This window comes from Penicillium samsonianum (genome assembly GCF_028829775.1).
Source record: "Penicillium samsonianum strain IBT 33392 chromosome Unknown utg000004l_segment0_segment0, whole genome shotgun sequence".
Classification (NCBI taxonomy): Eukaryota; Fungi; Ascomycota; class Eurotiomycetes; order Eurotiales; family Aspergillaceae; genus Penicillium; species Penicillium samsonianum.
The window spans coordinates 3,259,661-3,277,536 of record NW_026643262.1 but is presented as its reverse complement, the minus strand read 5'-3'; the positions used below and the strand labels follow the sequence as shown (position 1 = coordinate 3,277,536).

At 50.5% G+C, this 17,876-nt stretch overlaps 8 protein-coding genes across 8 annotated transcripts; 3 read left to right on the top strand and 5 right to left on the bottom strand.

The window, feature by feature from the left end:
* Window positions 1-24: 24 nt before the first annotated feature.
* On the bottom strand, window positions 25-1,187 carry N7471_008159 (fumarylacetoacetate hydrolase family protein). Its single transcript, XM_057280878.1, has 3 exons — window positions 1,032-1,187; window positions 714-925; window positions 25-593 (listed from the first exon to the last, which is right to left on the bottom strand). The coding sequence occupies exons 1-3, from the start codon at window positions 1,085-1,087 to the stop codon at window positions 166-168; spliced, it is 696 nt and encodes a 231-aa protein (XP_057135138.1). The 5' UTR covers window positions 1,088-1,187; the 3' UTR covers window positions 25-165.
* Window positions 1,188-2,142: 955 nt separating this feature from the next.
* tif1 (putative eukaryotic translation initiation factor 4) lies at window positions 2,143-4,266 on the bottom strand. The gene is made up of 5 exons (XM_057280877.1): window positions 4,010-4,266; window positions 3,788-3,862; window positions 3,657-3,725; window positions 3,239-3,597; window positions 2,143-3,182 (listed from the first exon to the last, which is right to left on the bottom strand). The coding sequence occupies exons 1-5, from the start codon at window positions 4,041-4,043 to the stop codon at window positions 2,529-2,531; spliced, it is 1,191 nt and encodes a 396-aa protein (XP_057135137.1). The 5' UTR covers window positions 4,044-4,266; the 3' UTR covers window positions 2,143-2,528.
* A 316-nt stretch (window positions 4,267-4,582) lies between these two features.
* Window positions 4,583-6,199, top strand: N7471_008157 (putative F-box and JmjC domain protein; the record flags this gene model as incomplete). The annotated part of the gene is made up of 2 exons (XM_057280876.1): window positions 4,583-4,869; window positions 5,005-6,199. 2 exons carry the CDS (start codon window positions 4,583-4,585, stop codon window positions 6,197-6,199), a joined length of 1,482 nt encoding a protein of 493 aa, XP_057135136.1.
* Window positions 6,200-6,389: 190 nt separating this feature from the next.
* On the bottom strand, window positions 6,390-7,266 carry N7471_008156 (low-affinity Cu transporter; the record flags this gene model as incomplete). The annotated part of the gene is made up of 4 exons (XM_057280875.1): window positions 6,390-6,507; window positions 6,567-6,744; window positions 6,902-7,106; window positions 7,168-7,266. The coding sequence occupies 4 exons, from the start codon at window positions 7,264-7,266 to the stop codon at window positions 6,390-6,392; spliced, it is 600 nt and encodes a 199-aa protein (XP_057135135.1).
* Window positions 7,267-7,489: 223 nt separating this feature from the next.
* N7471_008155 (chromatin modification-related protein EAF6/MEAF6) lies at window positions 7,490-8,817 on the top strand. The gene is made up of 3 exons (XM_057280874.1): window positions 7,490-7,791; window positions 7,960-8,187; window positions 8,288-8,817. Exons 1-3 carry the CDS (start codon window positions 7,594-7,596, stop codon window positions 8,552-8,554), a joined length of 693 nt encoding a protein of 230 aa, XP_057135134.1. The 5' UTR covers window positions 7,490-7,593; the 3' UTR covers window positions 8,555-8,817.
* An 89-nt stretch (window positions 8,818-8,906) lies between these two features.
* Window positions 8,907-12,235, bottom strand: ams1 (alpha-mannosidase; the record flags this gene model as incomplete). The annotated part of the gene is made up of 2 exons (XM_057280873.1): window positions 8,907-9,534; window positions 9,585-12,235. 2 exons carry the CDS (start codon window positions 12,233-12,235, stop codon window positions 8,907-8,909), a joined length of 3,279 nt encoding a protein of 1,092 aa, XP_057135133.1.
* Window positions 12,236-12,523: 288 nt separating this feature from the next.
* Window positions 12,524-13,897, bottom strand: N7471_008153 (Transferase; the record flags this gene model as incomplete). The annotated part of the gene is made up of 1 exon (XM_057280872.1): window positions 12,524-13,897. The coding sequence occupies one exon, from the start codon at window positions 13,895-13,897 to the stop codon at window positions 12,524-12,526; it is 1,374 nt and encodes a 457-aa protein (XP_057135132.1).
* Window positions 13,898-14,217: 320 nt separating this feature from the next.
* N7471_008152 (potassium ion transporter) lies at window positions 14,218-16,784 on the top strand (the record flags this gene model as incomplete). Its single annotated transcript, XM_057280871.1, has 2 exons — window positions 14,218-15,975; window positions 16,032-16,784. Coding segments are annotated over 2 exons (2,511 nt in total), but the record flags the coding sequence as incomplete, so codon positions are not given.
* Between the last annotated feature and the right edge of the window lie 1,092 nt (window positions 16,785-17,876).

The following is a 17,876-nucleotide window of genomic DNA, read 5'->3' as shown; positions in this document are numbered from 1 at the left end:
TTCATTTTCGTATGTATATTTGTCGTCTCCTGAATGTATTCTCGGTAGATCATAGAAGAACTACCTCTGGTTCGGACGCTTTTTCTTTGAATCCCCAAAGGATGATTTCACCATATATACTTCCAGTCTCTATAAGTCAAAATATACAACCCTCAAAAGACAAAACTAAGTCTCCTTGAACTCATACCGCCCCTCCCGGTCCTGCACCTCAACGTCAATCCGTCCCTCCTCGATCTCCTTCCCATTAACTTCAATCGATGCCCTCATAACATCACCCGCTTTGACCTGTCCAACACCCTTGGGTGTACCAGTAAGAACAATATCACCCTTCTCCAGCGTCATCACGCGCGAGATCTGGGCCAGCTGCTGCGGAATGCGGTACAGCATCAGGCTAGTAGAGTCAGCCTGGCGCTCAGTCTGGCCAACGCGGAGGCGCAGGAATGCGTCGTGCGGGTTAGGGATGCGCGACTTGGGGATCTCCTGCGAGATAGGGAGGAAGGTGTCGAAGCCCTTGGCAATGGACCAGGGAAGGCCCTTCTTCTTTGCCTCATCTTGCACGTTGCGGGCTGTCATATCAATAGCGAGGACGTAGCCTGTTTACCGCAATGGGTTTGTTTTATTAGCGACTTGTTTCTTCGAGCCCATGTCCTTGATCCACCGCGGTGGTGTACAATGCGGTATTGCCTCGGATCTGGATTGCATGCTGTACTCACTCTGAATCGAGTCCAACGCGGCCTTCTCATCGTTGGGATCGAGATCACGCACAGTTTTGCCGATCACCAGACCCAGTTCGACCTCATAGTGCAGGCTGACGCCCTTGGGGCGGAGGACGGGACCCGAGCCGGGGGTAAGGATGGATGATGCGGGCTTGAGGAAGAAGAATGGCTGCTTGGGGGCTGTGTTGTTGAGCTCGGTAATGTGATCGCTGTATCAATCCATGCTGTTAGCAATTGTCGCCGAGGGAGAGAGGAAGCGACGCCGCTGTCGGAACCCCCGAAAGGAACAAGGCGCGGGGAGACAGTGAGACTCACGCATAGTTACGGCCGATACACATAATCTTGCGGCAGTTGGCGCGGATGGAAGCCATTTTGGAGGGAATTGAAGCTATGCGATTGACGAAGAGGAATTAAGGAAAGAAGTCGTGGGGGAGGGTTAATCGGAGGTTCGGGTGTTCTCCGAAAGATGCGGAGAACTCCAGAACTGTCATGGCGGGTTTCTGCGCCGACCGCTTGTATCTTTACCCACTCTCTAGACGACTAACATGCTGGAAGACAGAGGAAAACAAAGTTGAAGATGCGTATCTATATCTCTGTTACTAGTGGATTCAGGTATTGCTTCAACATGATATCAACCCCCGCTACTATATGTATAGCTCACAATATATATCATTTTTGATCCAACTTTATACTTCTATTTTCGATCTAAATAGGTTATTTGCTCAAAAATTTAAATACGACCACAGTCTGTTCCTTGAATTAGCTAGGGACAGCTTTCATTATTCTAGAATTGATATATTAATAATTTTCATATCAATGTAGAATCATCGGCTCGCTTGTCCGAGCATCGGAACATGTTCCGAGCAATTCAATTCTATAGAAGACAAATAAAGTGACAGATATGGAGACAGTCAAGGCACTGGAATTGCTCGAAAGACTCAGAATTGACGAGGTGGAGGGACCGTTCACAGTTCACACATCCCAAGGGCTGATATATTCGCCTCCGAGATTCAGAGAGCTGGTTATTTCCGGAGAAGGGCTGGACGACAACCCTCTGGCTTTGCTTGCGAGTTCCGAACATGAAGCTCTTGGTCGTGGCGAATCGGGGAGGGTTCCGTTTTATGGATGGATGTGAGTTTGTGAAAGCTCTGGGGCCCCAGAAACTACATGTTTACGGCTTCATGAAAATGTCCAATTCGGGACGAGGCCTGGGCTACGAAGGACAAATCTCCAGGCCCCAAGACGATAGAGGCTTAATGGCTGCCAAAGGGACTCGAATTGCGCTTGTTTGCCACTTTGGTCCTGCGACACTTGCCAGAGTAAAGAAGAATAATACAAGATGAATTTAGATAACAGTTATCGAACAAACGGGGAGAAGTTGACGACGGTTAAATTAGGTATATCTATTCAATAAACAGGATACGAATTTAAATATCATTCAAGGACAACGCCCTGAGGAACAAGTCACATTTTGGCCCGGTCTATTGATTAAGTACGAGAATAGGCAGCATCCTTAACCAACAAGAGCGAGCTAGATACAGACAAGGGAAAACAGAGGGAAATGCATAAAAAAATAAGAGAAAACGGAGCAGCAAGAGGTGAACGCAAACATGTCTCATCTCCGTTGGTGCAAGACATAGGAAACCATAGCAAGGGCCGGGGAAAATCCCGAGGCGTCGACTTGTCGACTCAATATGCGGAAGCATAGCCCCATTCACTTCCCCGGCACACTGCAGGCGGAAACGCAGAAAGCCACTTTTAACGCAGATTCTGCGATCGTAAACCGCATCAAGACGTCAAGAGTTAGGGTGTTTAGATGAGGTCAGCCACGTTCATGGGCATCTCCTCAACCTGGGTGGAGTAGAACTGCTCGATCTCGCGAAGCATGCGAACATCGTCAGCGGTGACGAAGTTAATGGCAACACCCTTGCGACCGAAACGACCACCACGACCGATACGGTGAATGTAGTTCTCGCGGTTGGCGGGGAGATCGTAGTTGATGACCAGGGAAACCTGCTGGACATCGATACCACGGGCCAAAAGATCAGTGGCGATCAGGACACGGGAAGAACCGGAACGGAACTCCTTCATGATAATATCACGCTGAGACTGCTCCATGTCACCGTGCATAGCGGAGACGGTGAAATCACGGGCAGTGAGCTTGTCGGTGAGCCAGTCGACCTTTCGGCGGGTGTTGCAGAAGATGACAGCTTGGGTAATGGTGACGGTCTCGTAGAGATCGGAGAGGGTGTCGAGCTTCCACTCCTCCTTCTCAACAGCAATGTAGAACTGCTTGATACCCTCAAGGGTAAGTTCCTGCTTCTTGACAAGGATACGGACGGGGTCGCGCATGAACTTGGTGGTGACCTCAAGGACATCCTGGGGCATGGTAGCGGAGAGCAGGGTAACCTGGGTGGACTGGGGAAGCAGCTGGAAGATATCGTAGATCTGCTCGGTGAAACCACGCTGAAAAAAAGAGTTAGAACCGATTGATACACGTAATATCAATTACAGTAACTTACCGACAGCATCTCATCGGCCTCATCGAGGATGAAGAGCTTCATGGCGGTGGTGGACAGAACACGGCGCTGGATCATGTCGTGGACACGGCCGGGGGTACCGACAACGATCTGGGGACCGGCGCGGAGAGCGGTCATATCCTCACGGACGTTGGTACCACCGATACAGGCGTGGCAGTCAAGGGACATGAAGTCACCGATGGCAACGACGACCTTCTGGATCTGCTGAGCCAACTCACGGGTGGGAGCAAGGATCAGAGCCTGGCAGGCCTTGACATCGGGGTCGATCTTCTGCAGGGCGGAGATAGAGAAGGTAGCGGTCTTACCGGTACCGGACTGAGCCTGGGCGATAACATCGTTGCCTGACCTCACAGGTTAGGCGCAAATTTCAAAAGTGGACTCGGAATGAAACAAAACTCACCCTTGATGATAGGCATGATGGCACGCTGCTGGATGGCGGAAGGACGCTCGAAACCGTAAGCGTAGACACCTGGAATCCCACAGTCAGTATTTTTTTTCCAACCCCACCTGATAAGACGAAGGGGTACTAACCGCGAAGCAGCTCGGGCTTCAGGTCCATGGAGTCGAAGGAGTCGGTGACCTCATCGTAGTTAGACTCGATCTGCCCTGTTAACGAAAATGGTAATATTAGCCTCCATCTTCATAACGCCTTCCGTATCCCACGCCACCCAAGACTGAATGCGATCGCGGTTGCGATTTCCAGAAGGAAAGTAACGGATCTTAATGGAAAAGTGACGGGAATATAGTACATACCCTCGGCGAGATCCTCAAGACCCTTGTCAGCCATATTTGCGGTTTGATAGAAAGGATCACAGGCGTTGGCTGTGATCGGTGTGGTGGGGTAGTTTTAGCGAACTTGTGTAGGTTCGCTGCGTGGGAAAGTTGACTTCTAGTACCTTAGACTCTTTATAAAGAGTCTTTTTACAGGATACTAGGAAAGGTTGAAAAAAGTGGTTGGATGTGAAATTCACAAATGGGGTGGGAGGAGAAAGAGAAGAAAAGCGAAAAAATCGGATGGCCACAACTGCGGCGCCATTTGCTACGCTTTTTTTTTTTTTACGGGGCATTATCCCACCGCTTTCCTTGTTCGGGTGTGGCCAAGCCCAAGCGAGGTTAGAGTGGGCGAGATGAACATGAAAACATCCTCTTGTTGATTATATTTAATTTTTTGGTTTGATTAGTGTGGTGCAAATTGTTGCTCTATTCAGTGTCTTTGATTCTGTCAATTTAGTTTCTTTGGTTCCCATTTATTTGGTGAACTACCTTCCAGTTGGGTCAGGTCACCACGAACAATACTTGAAGCCCTAAAAGTGCCAGCCAACGACCATGCCTGACATCACATCGTTGCCGAGTCATCCACCACCACAGGATGCAGAGATCATAAGGGAGGCAATTCCCTCCCACCCGCTAGGCGTGAAGCCAAGTGGGAATGCTCTGTTGGCTACCTGGAGTCTTCGCAACGCCATAGGGACCTTTCAACATCTGCCAGACGAACTAATCCTGTTGTTGTTGGAGGGCTTCGACGGGCCAAGCCTGTTGAGAATCGGGCGGACATGCAAGGCTTTTTATGCATTTACCCGGGCTGAAGAACTGTGGAAGGCGCTGTTTGTTCGGTAAGCCACAAGCCTGCAGATCCAGTTGAATTATGTAGATCCGAAGTCATGTTTTGGTCCTGAGCCCTACACTTATCCATAAATTAATAATGTCCCAATGAACACACATGATATCCATACTAAGTCTGATTGCAGTGATCCAAGAGAAGATTTCACATGGCGAGGGACATGGCGGTCAACATATCTCAATATCCCCGCCTCCAAAGTGCCCATGGTAGACTGTTCCCAGCTATTCTCCGATTCTCTATACCGGCCATTCAACTGCGCACACATCTCACTCGACCCCTATGTCTCCAAGATCCCGGCGCGGAACCAGATTGCACGACTTCCAGACCTGTCACCAGAGGAATTCCAAGCAAATTGGACTGACCGACCATTCATCTTGACTGAGCCTGTCAAGGCCTGGCCAGCATACAAGAACTGGACCGTCGGTTCACTACTAGCCCGATACGGGAAGACCAAGTTCCGTGCCGAAGCCGTGGACTGGGCCATGCGCACCTACGGCGACTACATGGCAGATAACTCCGACGAGAGCCCGCTGTACCTATTCGACCGGTCCTTCGTCTCCAAGATGGGACTGTCCGTTGGATCTCCCAAAACTACACCCGACGCATCGTACTGGCCCCCAGCGTGTTTCGCTGAAGACTTCTTCTCCGTGCTTGGTGACGACCGCCCTGATCATCAGTGGTTGATTATCGGGCCCGAGCGGTCCGGCAGCAAGTTCCACAAAGACCCTAATGCTACTAGTGCCTGGAATGCCGTGCTACGCGGTCCCAAATATTGGATCATGTTTCCGTCCAGCACGAAACAGCCCCCGCCTCCTGGTGTCTTTGTGTCGGACGATCAGAGTGAGGTGACCTCTCCACTGAGCATTGCCGAATGGCTACTGGGCTTCCACGCCGAGGCACGCCGGACTCAGGGCTGTGTGGAGGGGATCTGCGGCGAGGGTGAGATCTTACATGTTCCGTCTGGGTGGTGGCATTTGGTCGTGAACCTGGAGCCGTCGATCGCTATTACGCAGAACTTTGTTCCCCGAGGCCATCTCGGCGCTGCCTTAGATTTCTTGTCTAATAAACCGGACCAGGTGTCTGGGTTCCGCAAGAACGTGGCTAATCCATGTGAGCGGTTTATGACCGGTATGCGCGAGGCATATCCCGACCTCCTGCAGCACGCTTGGGATGAGTTGCAGAAGAAGAACGAAGGAAAGAAGCGCAAGTGGGAGGATATTGTTCATGGGAAAACAGAGGATACCCCTGATGGGCAAGACACCGAAGGAGGTGGATTCAGTTTTGGATTTGGTGATGATGGGAGTGATGTTGAAGTTCCATGAACTACTATTGCAATATGGAGAGACTGATGGAACCACAAAACAATGAGGTCGCCACCCCATTTTCCACCGGAAAGGGCTTCCAAACCCATCAAATTCAATCCCAAACCAGAACAAAATTTGACATACTGGTCATTGTTTTCTACACTTGCCTCTGAGTCTGCAAATTCGCCAATACCCTGGATTACATCCTTTAATGACACGCGATTGTCTTTTCGGCTGGCGTTCCTTCGGAGAAGGCCAAGTACCCAACGAACGCGCCCACTGCAACCGCAATCATGACCGGCCCATTATACGTCATGAAGAGCAACCTAAACCACCAAGTCAGCAAGCTAGGACGAGGGCAGATGGTTTCTTGGGAGGCGCTCACATGATGAAGAAGCTATAGAACACTTGGATGGCATATAAAGCCGCCATCGTAAGCTTGCCCTTGCGCGCCAATGCCGCTTTGTTCTCCCTTCCTACAAGAAGTGGTGAGCTTTCGTGGTGAGTGTGATTGATTGCATCCGCCAGGCCGTTGGCAATGATAGGGTCGGCGGTCTCAGCGTCTGCAGAGAGCCGGGGCATCAATAAGAAGCTTGCTCATTCAGAGTATACCATGTCCCTATCATGTCTCCAATATCAAACGAAAACATAGCAAGAACCTTGGGGAATGTAGTATCCTTGACATTGAACCTTGACCCACAGAAAGAGCAAATCACTTACCACCAGTAGTGGCAGAAGTGCTCAAGAACGCACTTAGCCGCTGTGCATGGGCAATCTCGTATTTCCGAGTTGCTGATCGTACTCCCTCGTAGCCCGCAGTAAGGATAACGATAACGATGAGGGACACGAGGAAGGAGAAGGGACCGGTGATACGCCAGCTGCGGAAGATAATGCACAAATTCTCGGATGACCAGTTGAAGAGCATCTATGATTCAAACATTTAAACATTAGCATGAGATCAAAGAAAGACGAAGGCTATATCTCACATTCATATTGCATTTCCCACCCATATCCATATCGCCGTGGCCCATATCACCGTGACCCATATCTCCATGACCCATGCCCATATGCATCGAGTGGTCCATCTTGATAGTAGTAAATAAATATGCGAGAACAGCAACAAGAGACCTCTTTTATCTCAAAATAAAACAAACGACAATATACTCGTAAGATGGTAGGCGGTACAAGGAGAGACAACATAAAGAGCACATCATCGCTGATCAAGGAGGGGAATGCAAACAAGGCAAACATTGATAAGATCTCCAAGCGGCTATAACTCTCAACGCGGTCATGAACTACGCACTGACCCAACTTCCACCTCAATCTCGAGTTCATTTCGCCCAGTCTGCGCATACGATACTCCCTTTGACATAAAACAAATATCGTTCTCATTGCGTCCCACCCCTCCAATTATGGCAGACACAGCACCGGCTCCAACACCCGTGTCCGCGACGACCGGAGCTGCGGCGCCCACAGCCGGCGCAACAGCAGGGGCACCGAATGCGCCTGGGGATCAGAATGCCGCGAGTCGCGGGCTACCATACTATGAGAAACTGCGCCGAGAGCTGAGGGATACACTACAGAAAAAGCGATTAATGGATAAGAGCATGGTGAGTGCAGTCCCGCGCGTTCTCGTCCTCCAGGGACCGGACGTGGTTACTCTGCAATTTTGTTCTTTCGCTGCGCGAGCATGTTCTCCAGTCTCGCATCGTCTAGCAATATCGCTCCTATGGATGTCCGCTTTACCGTGATGTGTTGCTAATACACCTTTCCCCCAGGCTCAACTTGAAGATCAAATCTTCCGCTTCGAACAATCATACCTGGAAGAAACCACCGCTGGAAACATCATCAAGGGCTTCGATAACTACATCAAAGGCTCCGCGAATGGGTCGAGTCTCGGCGCCGCGGGACTGGGTCTAGGCGGCAGTATGGGCGGGTCGAGGCGAAAGGCGCAGGTCACGGAATCGGATCGAGTTTTCTCGCGGAGCTCGGCGAGTTACATGTTGGTATGTAGAACGCACCTGAACAAGGAACTACCTGCTTTGGATGCTGAGTATGGTGTTTTTGATTTGAACTGGTGACTAACGATTATTGTTGTGTCTATAGGACTCCCCAGGCCCCTCCTCTGTACAAACAACGCCTTCCCACGCAGCAACGCCGACATCTACGACTGGCGGAAACAGCATGTCTATGAAGATTGACCCGCTGTCTGTTTCCGGTAGCGGGATGAAGAGCTCGAATGGCTCATCAAAAAACAAGAAGAAGGCGACTGGCGGGTCGAAGAATACGAAGGGCAAGAACCAGACCGAGGATATTTCTGACGAGGACAAGCCTTCTGTTAAGCGGTTGAAGATCAGCTATGGGAGAGACTGATTCTTTTTTTTTGGAGATTCAGCCTTCTTTATGTTCTGCGCCCGTCTTGCATCTGCTTGGCTTTTTCTCGAATTCGGAGTTGGTTGGTTTGTCTTTTCACATGACTCCTGGGAGGAGTCGTGTTGCGGGCGTAGCGGGAAATGGGAATGGGATTTATCTGTCTTATTACACCTACGATGCGATATCATGTACATCACGAACTTATACAGACTACAGCGTTGTCGGATACATCATTTGTTTCATTGCTTCCGATTGAATGCGACACGAGCTAGGTACTCCGATGGGTGCCTTGCGATAGCGATACTCTCTGGGCTTGGTTAAAGCCTGCCACTCATATATATGTTCCTCACAATCACAGTTGCAGTCGGTACGTAGCGACCTCAAACGCCCTCAACTCAATCTTGATCGCCGAACGACCATCTTCAGTCTCAATATCCAGCCCGTTATTCTCATTATCCTCAAGAATATTGCACTTGAAAGCACTCTTCACAGGCAGTGTGGTCTCAATGGTACCACGAGCCTTGCCACCAAGCGATTCATAGACTCGCAGAATAACACTCTTCCCAGGACGGGTAGGAGCACCATCCCACGAAACATCAACATCATCCTCGCCGCGCTTGACAACATCCAGAATCAAGGACGGTGCGCCCTTAATAGATAAAGATCTAAACAGGGCATTGGAAGTAGATGCTTTAGGGCCGGCCTTTTCAACGATGAGTGGGTTGTTGAAATTGAAGCCTGCGCGGATTGTTCGGTCATCAAGGGCACCAGCGTGGGGAAGAATTGCATAGCGAATGTGGTGGCGGCCCATGTCAGCGTGGGCGTCTGGTGCCTTGGGGGCACGGAGCAGCGAAAGGCGCATCAGGTTACCGCATGTTGCGAAGCCGTATTTAGAGTCGTTCAGGATGGAGACTCCGTAGCCATTTTCGGAGAGGTCAGCCCATTTGTGACAGCAGACTTCGAATTTGGCCATGTCCCAACTGCGGAGTAATTAGTATCGTTGTGAAGTATGTGGAAGGTCGGTGCATACCTTGTGTTATAATGGGTCGGACGCCTAACGATGCCGTACTGGGTCTCGTACGATGCTTCCGTGTTGCTGATATCAACGGGGAACTCAACCTTGAGGAATTTCATCGTCTCTTGCCATTCCACCTCACTTTCCATTTCCACGTATGAGGGTTCATCGGATGTGGATGCCGACAGGCTGATTGTGGTCTTGATCCAGCTCTTGTCGCTGATCTGTGTCTCAGTCACGACACTCACCCGGTGCGGGTCATTTTCTACAATGGTCGTCTTACCCCCAGGCAACTCCTTTCGTGACTCGAGATGGAACACCTCGACATCCCATGCTTGCCAATAAAGAGGCTTGTCGTCGAAGATAACTAGCTGGCCAGCCTTGCGGTCCTTTGCGACGATCTCTCTATCGGCTTCCATATCGTACAAGGATGTGATAACCCCGTCCTGAACGTCAACCCTAAGCTTTCCGTTCTCCAGGCGGAAGACACCAGATTTGACCTCGGCCACGGTCACCGAAGTGGTTGTTTTGAAGTCAGCGGGCTGGACTTGCATCACCCCAGTCGTACCATCAGCCACAACATATCTAGATCCATTGTATGCGGACACTGCTGGAGGAACTGCAACGACTTCTGATCGGGGCCATGGCAAAGTGTTGAGGGCCATGAAATTTCCACCCGCGACATCGCCAGTGAGTCCCAAAGCCTCGAGGGCATGCTTTCGCAGCTTGGCTCCGATCTCAAAAATTTCGGCATACAACTTATCTGAGTCGTCATAGCACATTTCGATGGAGCTACCCGGCAAGCAATCATGGAACTGGCACAGGAGGGTTCCTTCCCACATCTGGTCAATCTCCCTCTTGGGATACCGATATCCACCATCGGAAGCATTGATGGTGGCAAAGGTCGCAAGAAGCTCGATCTCACGTAGCAAGAACTCGGACTTTCGGTTATTGCGCTTGTTATTTGCTTGAGTGGTGTATGTTCCACGGTGCAACTCAAAGTAAAGCTCGCCGTACCAGGTAGCAAAGTCAGTGCCAGAGGCAGCCTTCGCCTCCAACTTTGCAAAGAAGTCATCGACCGACTCGCCCATTTTTACTCGGGGCAATGAGCCGACCTGATCACTGAGACCACGGCAGCGACGCAGTTTTTCGAGGTGCCCGAAGGTCGGGCCACCACCTCCGTCGCCTTTTCCGAATACAAGTAGCGATGTCTTGTCTGTATCTAGCGACTTGTGCTGAGTGACACTGCGCTTGACATCACCGAAATGCGCTTCAGCTGTGTAGGTCTCGGCGGGAGCCATGTGGCACATGACTTGGCTGCCATCAAGCGCAACCCACTGGAATGTAGTGTGAGGGAAGTTATTGATGTTGTTCCAGCTGAGCTTCTGGGTAAAGAAACGGCTCATCCCAGCCAGGCGGCATATCTGAGGGATCTGGGTTGAGTACCCGAACGTATCTGGCAACCAGAAGGTTGTGCTTCGTTTACCGAAGTTTGCCTCGAAGAATCGCTGTCCATACAAAAACTGTCTGACCAGCGACTCTCCACTTGGCATGTTTGTATCGTGCTCGACCCAGCTCCCACCGATAGGCTGGAAGTTGCCCTTCTTTACCCAGCGCTTGACGCGATCAAAAACGGATGGGTAGTACTGCTTGAGCCATTTGAACTGTTGAGCCTGAGAACAAGCAAAACGGTGCTCGGGATACCGTTCCATCAGATCACATTGGTTAGACCACGACCGTGCTACCTTTCGCTTAGTCTCAGCCCAAGGCCACAACCAACAAGTATCAATGTGGCAATGGCCAATGGCATAAACTATTGGCTGCGTGTCTGTGTCGTAAACATCGGACGAATCCACTTTGTTGCCGAGATATTTCCTAGCAATCTTACGCGCCTCGTCGATGGACTCATTGCTTCCATTGCCGGCAATGAAGGTATCGATGATAGAATTGGCCACGACATTGGCTTCATGCGACTCCCATGACTCACCTGGGAATTCCCGAGCGGCATCCCCAATGATCCAGAAATCATAGAAAAGTGCTCGGGCAGCTAGATTTACCGCGGTGATTCGCGCCGTGCTGAGCGTGAAGTATTTATCAGGTTTTGGTGGCTGGATCGAATCGCCACCAGGAGCATTGCCAAACATGCCATTGCAGGCCATTTCAATATAGAAGGTATGCCCCTTCCCATCGCACCAGTCTTTGGGGAGAACAAACTCGGTCCGTTCTCCGCCTCCAGTCAAGCCCTGCAGCGGGTGACCGTTCTCTGTCCAGATCAGACCTTCGTTGTTGGCATCCCAGTGGAACTCTAGATGCTCCCGTTTGAGCATGTCCTCGGGCACTGTGAGGTGAATTCGGAACCAATGTGTGGACCAACTGGGGCCAAAAGAAGCGCCTATGTGAGTTGGCTTGAATTCCTGAGAGGTCGCCTCTTTGAAAGTCGGTCGCTGCAGGTCCGGAACCGAGTAAACAGAGAGCTTGACATGATCTTCGTCCGAGTTTGTGGCTTCGTGGTACTTTGAGATGAGGTTTTGGCCTTCATACTGGCCGTTCGATGTGAACTGGTTCAGGCGATCGGTGTAGATCTTCTTGATACGTTGGCCGACCGGGCGTTCAGCTAACTGGGGTAAAGCTGGAGGAGCGGGGCGAAAGGGAACTTCCCCACCCATGTTGACGGCTGACGGTTTTAGATTGTTATGAAGAAGAAACAACGATGACTTAATGTTATTGAACGAAATCCTAAGTAGTAGTATTGCAAAGAATCGAGTGAAAGAGCAGGTGGTGAGAGAGGTGAAGGAAGGAGACCCAAGTTCCCAAATGCGGAGACATGACGGAATGCGGAGACGGTGATCGACAGTGGATGCTACGGTAGACCCTCAACTATTGTACCTGGATAGTATATATGGATAGTATCTATTGATATATATATTAGAGTATTTTGATAATTATTCAGATCATTACCCAATATACTTAGCATACTTCGTAAACTCCCCATCTACCTTTAACCGCTCCCAGTCTTCATCTCTCAGGCAGATACCAATAGGCATCTCACCAGCAGCCGATCGAGGCATCAAGTACCCCAAGCTCTCAACGGGGGTAAAGTGTGGTCTCCGCACGGCTTCGGGCTTGCCCAATCCTAGATTGAAATCGAGATCATAACAGCTAATCCTCGACCACGAACTAAGCATAAAATCCGATGAAACATTGACCGTGGCAGTGAAAGACGCCTTGGTCTTGTCAGCCGAGCGGCTGAGAACTGTAGCGAGGGCACGGGTATTGAATACAAGATCATTCTTCTTGGGATCGAGCTGGGACCGAAGCTCGGCGGCAACGATGCCTACAGGCTCTCCGGACAATTTCTGGATAGTGTTGGTATTGTATGTCAAAGTCTGCATGAGACCTGGATATCCCTGGGGAATACCAAAACGCTGTCTCATGTCGACCGCGCGCGTAAGCATCGACTCAGAAGTTGCTTCCAGACGAGAAGCCCGGGCGCGGGCGATGGATTTCCAGATAAAAGCGCTGACAGCATCGTCCGTAGAGATGAAATCTGTGGAGGCGGGCAGTGTATTCGTGGCGAGAGCTTTGAGGGAGTCAAGCTGTGCCGCAGAGAGTTCAATGTAAGCCCAGGTAGATTTTGGGGGTGTAACAGGATCCGAGACAACATCTTTGACGCTTGGCGGGGGTTTCACAATCTGGCGAGCGAGCTCAGGGCCCGGGGTGTACGAATCATCCAGTAATGGAATGAGATGACCCCGATCCATGTTGCCGATTGCAAGTTCCTCGCTTGTGAAAGGCTCATTGTGGCAAGCCTTACACAATAAGCCGATGATAAAGTCTTGGCCAGTCATGTCCATGACATTATGCTGAGCGACCAGCGTGAGCATCAACCCGCCCTCGATGAAATTTGCCTGGACACAGAAAACCAATGCTGACTCGGTCGTGATACTTGGCAAATTACCCGGTAGGTTTAGAGTCGTGCAAGGAGCAATGGTGTTCTCGTCGAGCATGGTAAAAGGGTACTTGGCCTGGCGAAGCCCGTCCATTGTCGGTGCGGAGGGGTCATGTCGTAGATCTTTCACCACGAGCTGGATTTTGTCGAGGGGAGTTATTTTGAAGACGCCTGTATTGCCATCCCCTGCGCCCTCATTGACAACATGGCCAGTAAGCCATGGGAAACTTTTTGCCAATCGGTCAAGTCCGTTTGTTAGAGTATCGATGATGCCGTCATGAGAAGATTCCTCGGAGATGCGGTAAATAGAACATATTTGTGTGTACAATTTGTAGAGGCCTGGAGTTTGACCTAGTATATCAAGAGTATCGTCTGTCATTGTTTAGAAAACAAAAGAAGGGGGCTTTGACACACGTCTCTTTTAAAGTGTTTCGTCGAGTAGTATATAACCCACATTGCCCCACCAAGTCCCCATGAGTCAACATTACTCACTACAAAACATTCGGAAATTAATTCATTTGATCAGTCCCCGAGATAAAACTGGTTAAAGGCAGAGTTCGGGTATATTTTCTGTAGATCCATTTCTTCACAGAAACCGGCCGGGGCCGAGACTTGATATCCACAACCCCATGGGGGTCCAAAAAAGGTCGCAGTGTGGGTCAGTGAACCTTGGAACGTTAGTCACAATGATCGCGACAGGACCGAAACCAATATCTCCTGACAACCTCATCTACGTGCACTGTGCGTCCGCTCGGGAAAGACGGCGGTTCGCATACCATGTACTCGGTTTTCATCCATTGCTCAGCTTTCTACCGCCGGGCCCACAAACTCAAGAAGCGCATCCCGCTACTAAACCAGCTGCACCTCAACTTTATCTTCCTCCATTATACTTACATCATCACCTGGGCGCTCATCGGCTCCGTCATCGTTTTCCCCAGTGGCGGCATCGCCTATATCGATGCCCTTTCCCTGTCGGTCAGCTCCGCCACTCAGAGCGGCCTGAACACTGTCAACCTGAATGAACTGCACCTCTACCAGCAAATCGTGTTTTACATCATTACAATCATCTGCACTCCGATTTTTATCCACAGTGCGCTAGTTTTCATTCGGTTGTATTGGTTCGAAAAGCGGTTCCAGCGAGTGGTCCGAGATGCCCGTGCCTTACGTACTACCCGCTCTCGCATAGAGACTGTCAGGCAAGACAACGACAGCGAAGGGATCCATCGCGCAGAGCTGGGAGTCGGCGGTCGCTCAATCGCGGTCCTGCGCAACAATACTGGCGATGCGCGAGGTATCAAACTCTACGATCTCAGAGGTAAAATTGCCGGCGATGCACAGTTCGAGACCAAGGCCTCCGATAGGCGCGAGAAGAGTGGCCAATCGAGTCTCGACGATCTCCAGAACGACCGGATAGAACATCGATTCGGATTGGGCAGCTTGAGGTTACCGATGCAGCTCAATCCGGAGCAACACATCGCTTTCTTGGAAGCCCAGCGGAAGAACGAAGGTGCTCTGCGCATTCCCAGCCCTCGCGAATACGACCGCGGCGGTGTCCCGGAAACATTGGACAGGGAGGGAGACGAGGTGAATAAATCGGTTCAGCCATCGAGACCGCAATCCGACCGCCGGCAATGTCCTACGTATCCAGACGAAATCGATCAGGTTGGCCCCGTTGAAGGGCCACACATCGCCATCAACGAGCCTGATATAACACAGGCAAACACTCGCGGAAATACGTCCCTGCACTTAAATACGAGGCCGATTGTCCGAGATACCACGCCTGTGAACGAGGCGACCGGCGGATTGGGTCCATCGGGCAGGCGGAACATCGCTCAGGGCATATGGCGGTCGCTGACTAAGGAGAAAGATCATTCGACTCTGCCATATCTCGGTTGGAACGCAACTGTGGCTCGAAACTCCAACTTCATTGATCTGACCGAGGAGCAACGTGATGAGCTTGGTGGCATTGAATACCGCGCGCTCAAAACCCTAACGGTCGTACTGATCTCCTACTATATTGGGTTCCACATTGTCGGCATGGTCAGTTTGGTCGGTTGGATCATGACTCAAGACCGATGGGGCAATATAGTCAAGGAAGATGGAGTTGGTAGACCCTGGTGGGGAATCTTCACCTCTGCCTCTGCCTTTACCGATATGGGTTTTACCCTGACACCGGACTCGATGATCTCCTTCCAGAAGGCCGTCTTTCCTTTGCTGCTTATGGCGTTTTTGATCATTATCGGCAACACGGGATTTCCGTGCATGCTTCGGCTAATCATTTGGACTCTTACGAAATTTGCTCGACCGGGAACGGCTCTTTGGGAAGAGCTCAAGTTCCTTCTTGATCATCCTCGTCGTTGCTTTACTCTTCTCTTCCCTCGAAATGCCACCTGGTGGTTATTTGCGATTCTTTTAGCGCTGAACGGCATTGATTTGATCTTTTTTATTATATTGGATGTGAGTTTGCTTGCTAATGGCTCGATCGACATTCGATGCTTACTAATTTTCTACAGTTAAATAACCCGATAGTGACTTCACTACCACCTGGTATCCGTGTCCTTGATGGCTTTTTCCAGGCTGTTTCTACTCGTACTGGTGGTTTCGCGGTTGTGAGTCTGTCGCAACTTCATCCTGCCGTTCAAGTTTCGTACTTGATCATGATGTATATCTCGGTTTTCCCCATTGCTATCTCCATGCGCCGCACCAACGTGTACGAAGAGCAGAATTTGGGTGTTTCCAGCTACAGCCAAGAGGATGACGAAAATGATGGCCAGACAGCGCCGAGCTATATCGGAGCTCACTTGCAGCGCCAGCTGGGTTTTGACCTATGGTATATGTTCTTAGGACTGTTTCTCATCGCCATCGCGGAAAATGATCGTTTGGACGCCGCCGATGATTATAGCTTCCAGCTCTTTACCGTCCTGTTTGAGGTAGTTTCGGCCTACAGTACTGTCGGTCTATCGTTAGGGTACCCCGGTGTTGACACGTCTTTCTCCAGTCAGTTCAACATAATTTCCAAGTTGGTGATTATCGCTTTGGAAATTCGTGGCCGCCACCGTGGTCTGCCTCACACTGTTGACCGTGCCGTTCTCTTGCCGTCTGACGCGCTCAAAAAGCATGATACTACTGATTTGGAACGCCGTGTGCGCCGGCGCGCCTCGAACCTCAGCGGCGGCGAGTCCATAGGTTGCCGACAGTCGCGGACATTGTCTCAGGTGCGGGCAGATGCTGGTGTGTCCGGCTTGTCTACAGGCATGGAGAATTGACGATCGAATTTTGCATTCATCGCATTATGTACTTCAGCCCCAGCGATATGCTGACACCTCTACATGGGTGTTTGGTACAATTTTTCAAGCGATGGTTAGCTACATCGCTTCAAAAAACCAGAATCTGCTTGGGGAGACAGAAATGTGCTGTTCGGCGGGCGAGAACCCAACGCGGAGTGTCGCAAAAACCTACCGACACAACGACGACATAGCCAAGGTGTTCGCCGCCATCTTTCCCCACTATAATCGATTGTTCGTAAACTACCACCCAACATTTTATGAGTGTGGTAGCTAGGCATTACCTCTAGCCTATCGTGCTACCAACGCACGAGCGAAATCGAACACACCCACCGTCCCTGTCCCAGCACCCTGCCCGTCATGCCAGCGAGTTTGAGAAAAGCTAAGGCTTTGCCTGGGTCTTATCACGCCAATAAAGCCTTACTAACCACTACCAGCGACCTCGGACTGTTTCTCTTCAAACGCCATTTTTGACCGCGCTGGCAGTACAATAATGCGGAATCGTCAAATCGGTTCGAACCCTCTGCAAGTTAGGTATCAGTTCCCTGCGCTCCAGTTTCGCTCCTTGTCGCCGCGGACCGACCTTCATTCGCTACTCCCTTTGGGCCCGCCAACCCCGGCATCGATTGTAACCTATCGGTGCTGCTCGGTGATATAATATACTAATATGTTTAAAAGTCTCTTGGATTTCCTGGATTCCGCGAAATACCCTTTGAATCTGCTGCGCATCTTAACTTGCTTTATTTCAGTCACCAGTCACGTTCAGTTCGTTTGCTTTTTTCTTACAAAATCTCATCAAAACCACGCTATGGGTAATGCTGAAAATGGCAACAAGGCCACGACAGGTAATAGCGAGGGCTCTTACCTCGCTCCAGAAAGTGATGTCCTTAGGGAGACGGCGCCCGAAAGTTTGCTTTCGGGCTCATAACCTGTTGCAATGCAGAAGAATGAGTGATTGTCACATTTCCGAGGGAGTACAAGAGATTATATACAGAGGCGCTCGAAATCAGTTTCACCACTTTATTTTCTTCTATGTATTTTTGAACTCTATCATGCATTGCGCTATACCTATTA

Coding starts and splice junctions, on each gene's coding strand:
- N7471_008159 (XM_057280878.1), bottom strand. CDS start 1,087: ATGGCTTCCATCCGCGCCAACTGCCGCAAGATTATGTGTATCGGCCGT. Junction 926..1,031: donor TGTATCGGCCGTAACTATGC/GTGAGTCTCACT, acceptor GGATTGATACAG/CGATCACATTACCGAGCTCA. Junction 594..713: donor CGCGTTGGACTCGATTCAGA/GTGAGTACAGCA, acceptor TGCGGTAAACAG/GCTACGTCCTCGCTATTGAT.
- tif1 (XM_057280877.1), bottom strand. CDS start 4,043: ATGGCTGACAAGGGTCTTGAGGATCTCGCCGAGG. Junction 3,863..4,009: donor TCTTGAGGATCTCGCCGAGG/GTATGTACTATA, acceptor TTTCGTTAACAG/GGCAGATCGAGTCTAACTAC. Junction 3,598..3,656: donor CATCATGCCTATCATCAAGG/GTGAGTTTTGTT, acceptor CTGTGAGGTCAG/GCAACGATGTTATCGCCCAG.
- N7471_008155 (XM_057280874.1), top strand. CDS start 7,594: ATGGCAGACACAGCACCGGCTCCAACACCCGTGTCCGCGACGACCGGA. Junction 7,792..7,959: donor GATTAATGGATAAGAGCATG/GTGAGTGCAGTC, acceptor CCTTTCCCCCAG/GCTCAACTTGAAGATCAAAT. Junction 8,188..8,287: donor GCTCGGCGAGTTACATGTTG/GTATGTAGAACG, acceptor TTGTGTCTATAG/GACTCCCCAGGCCCCTCCTC.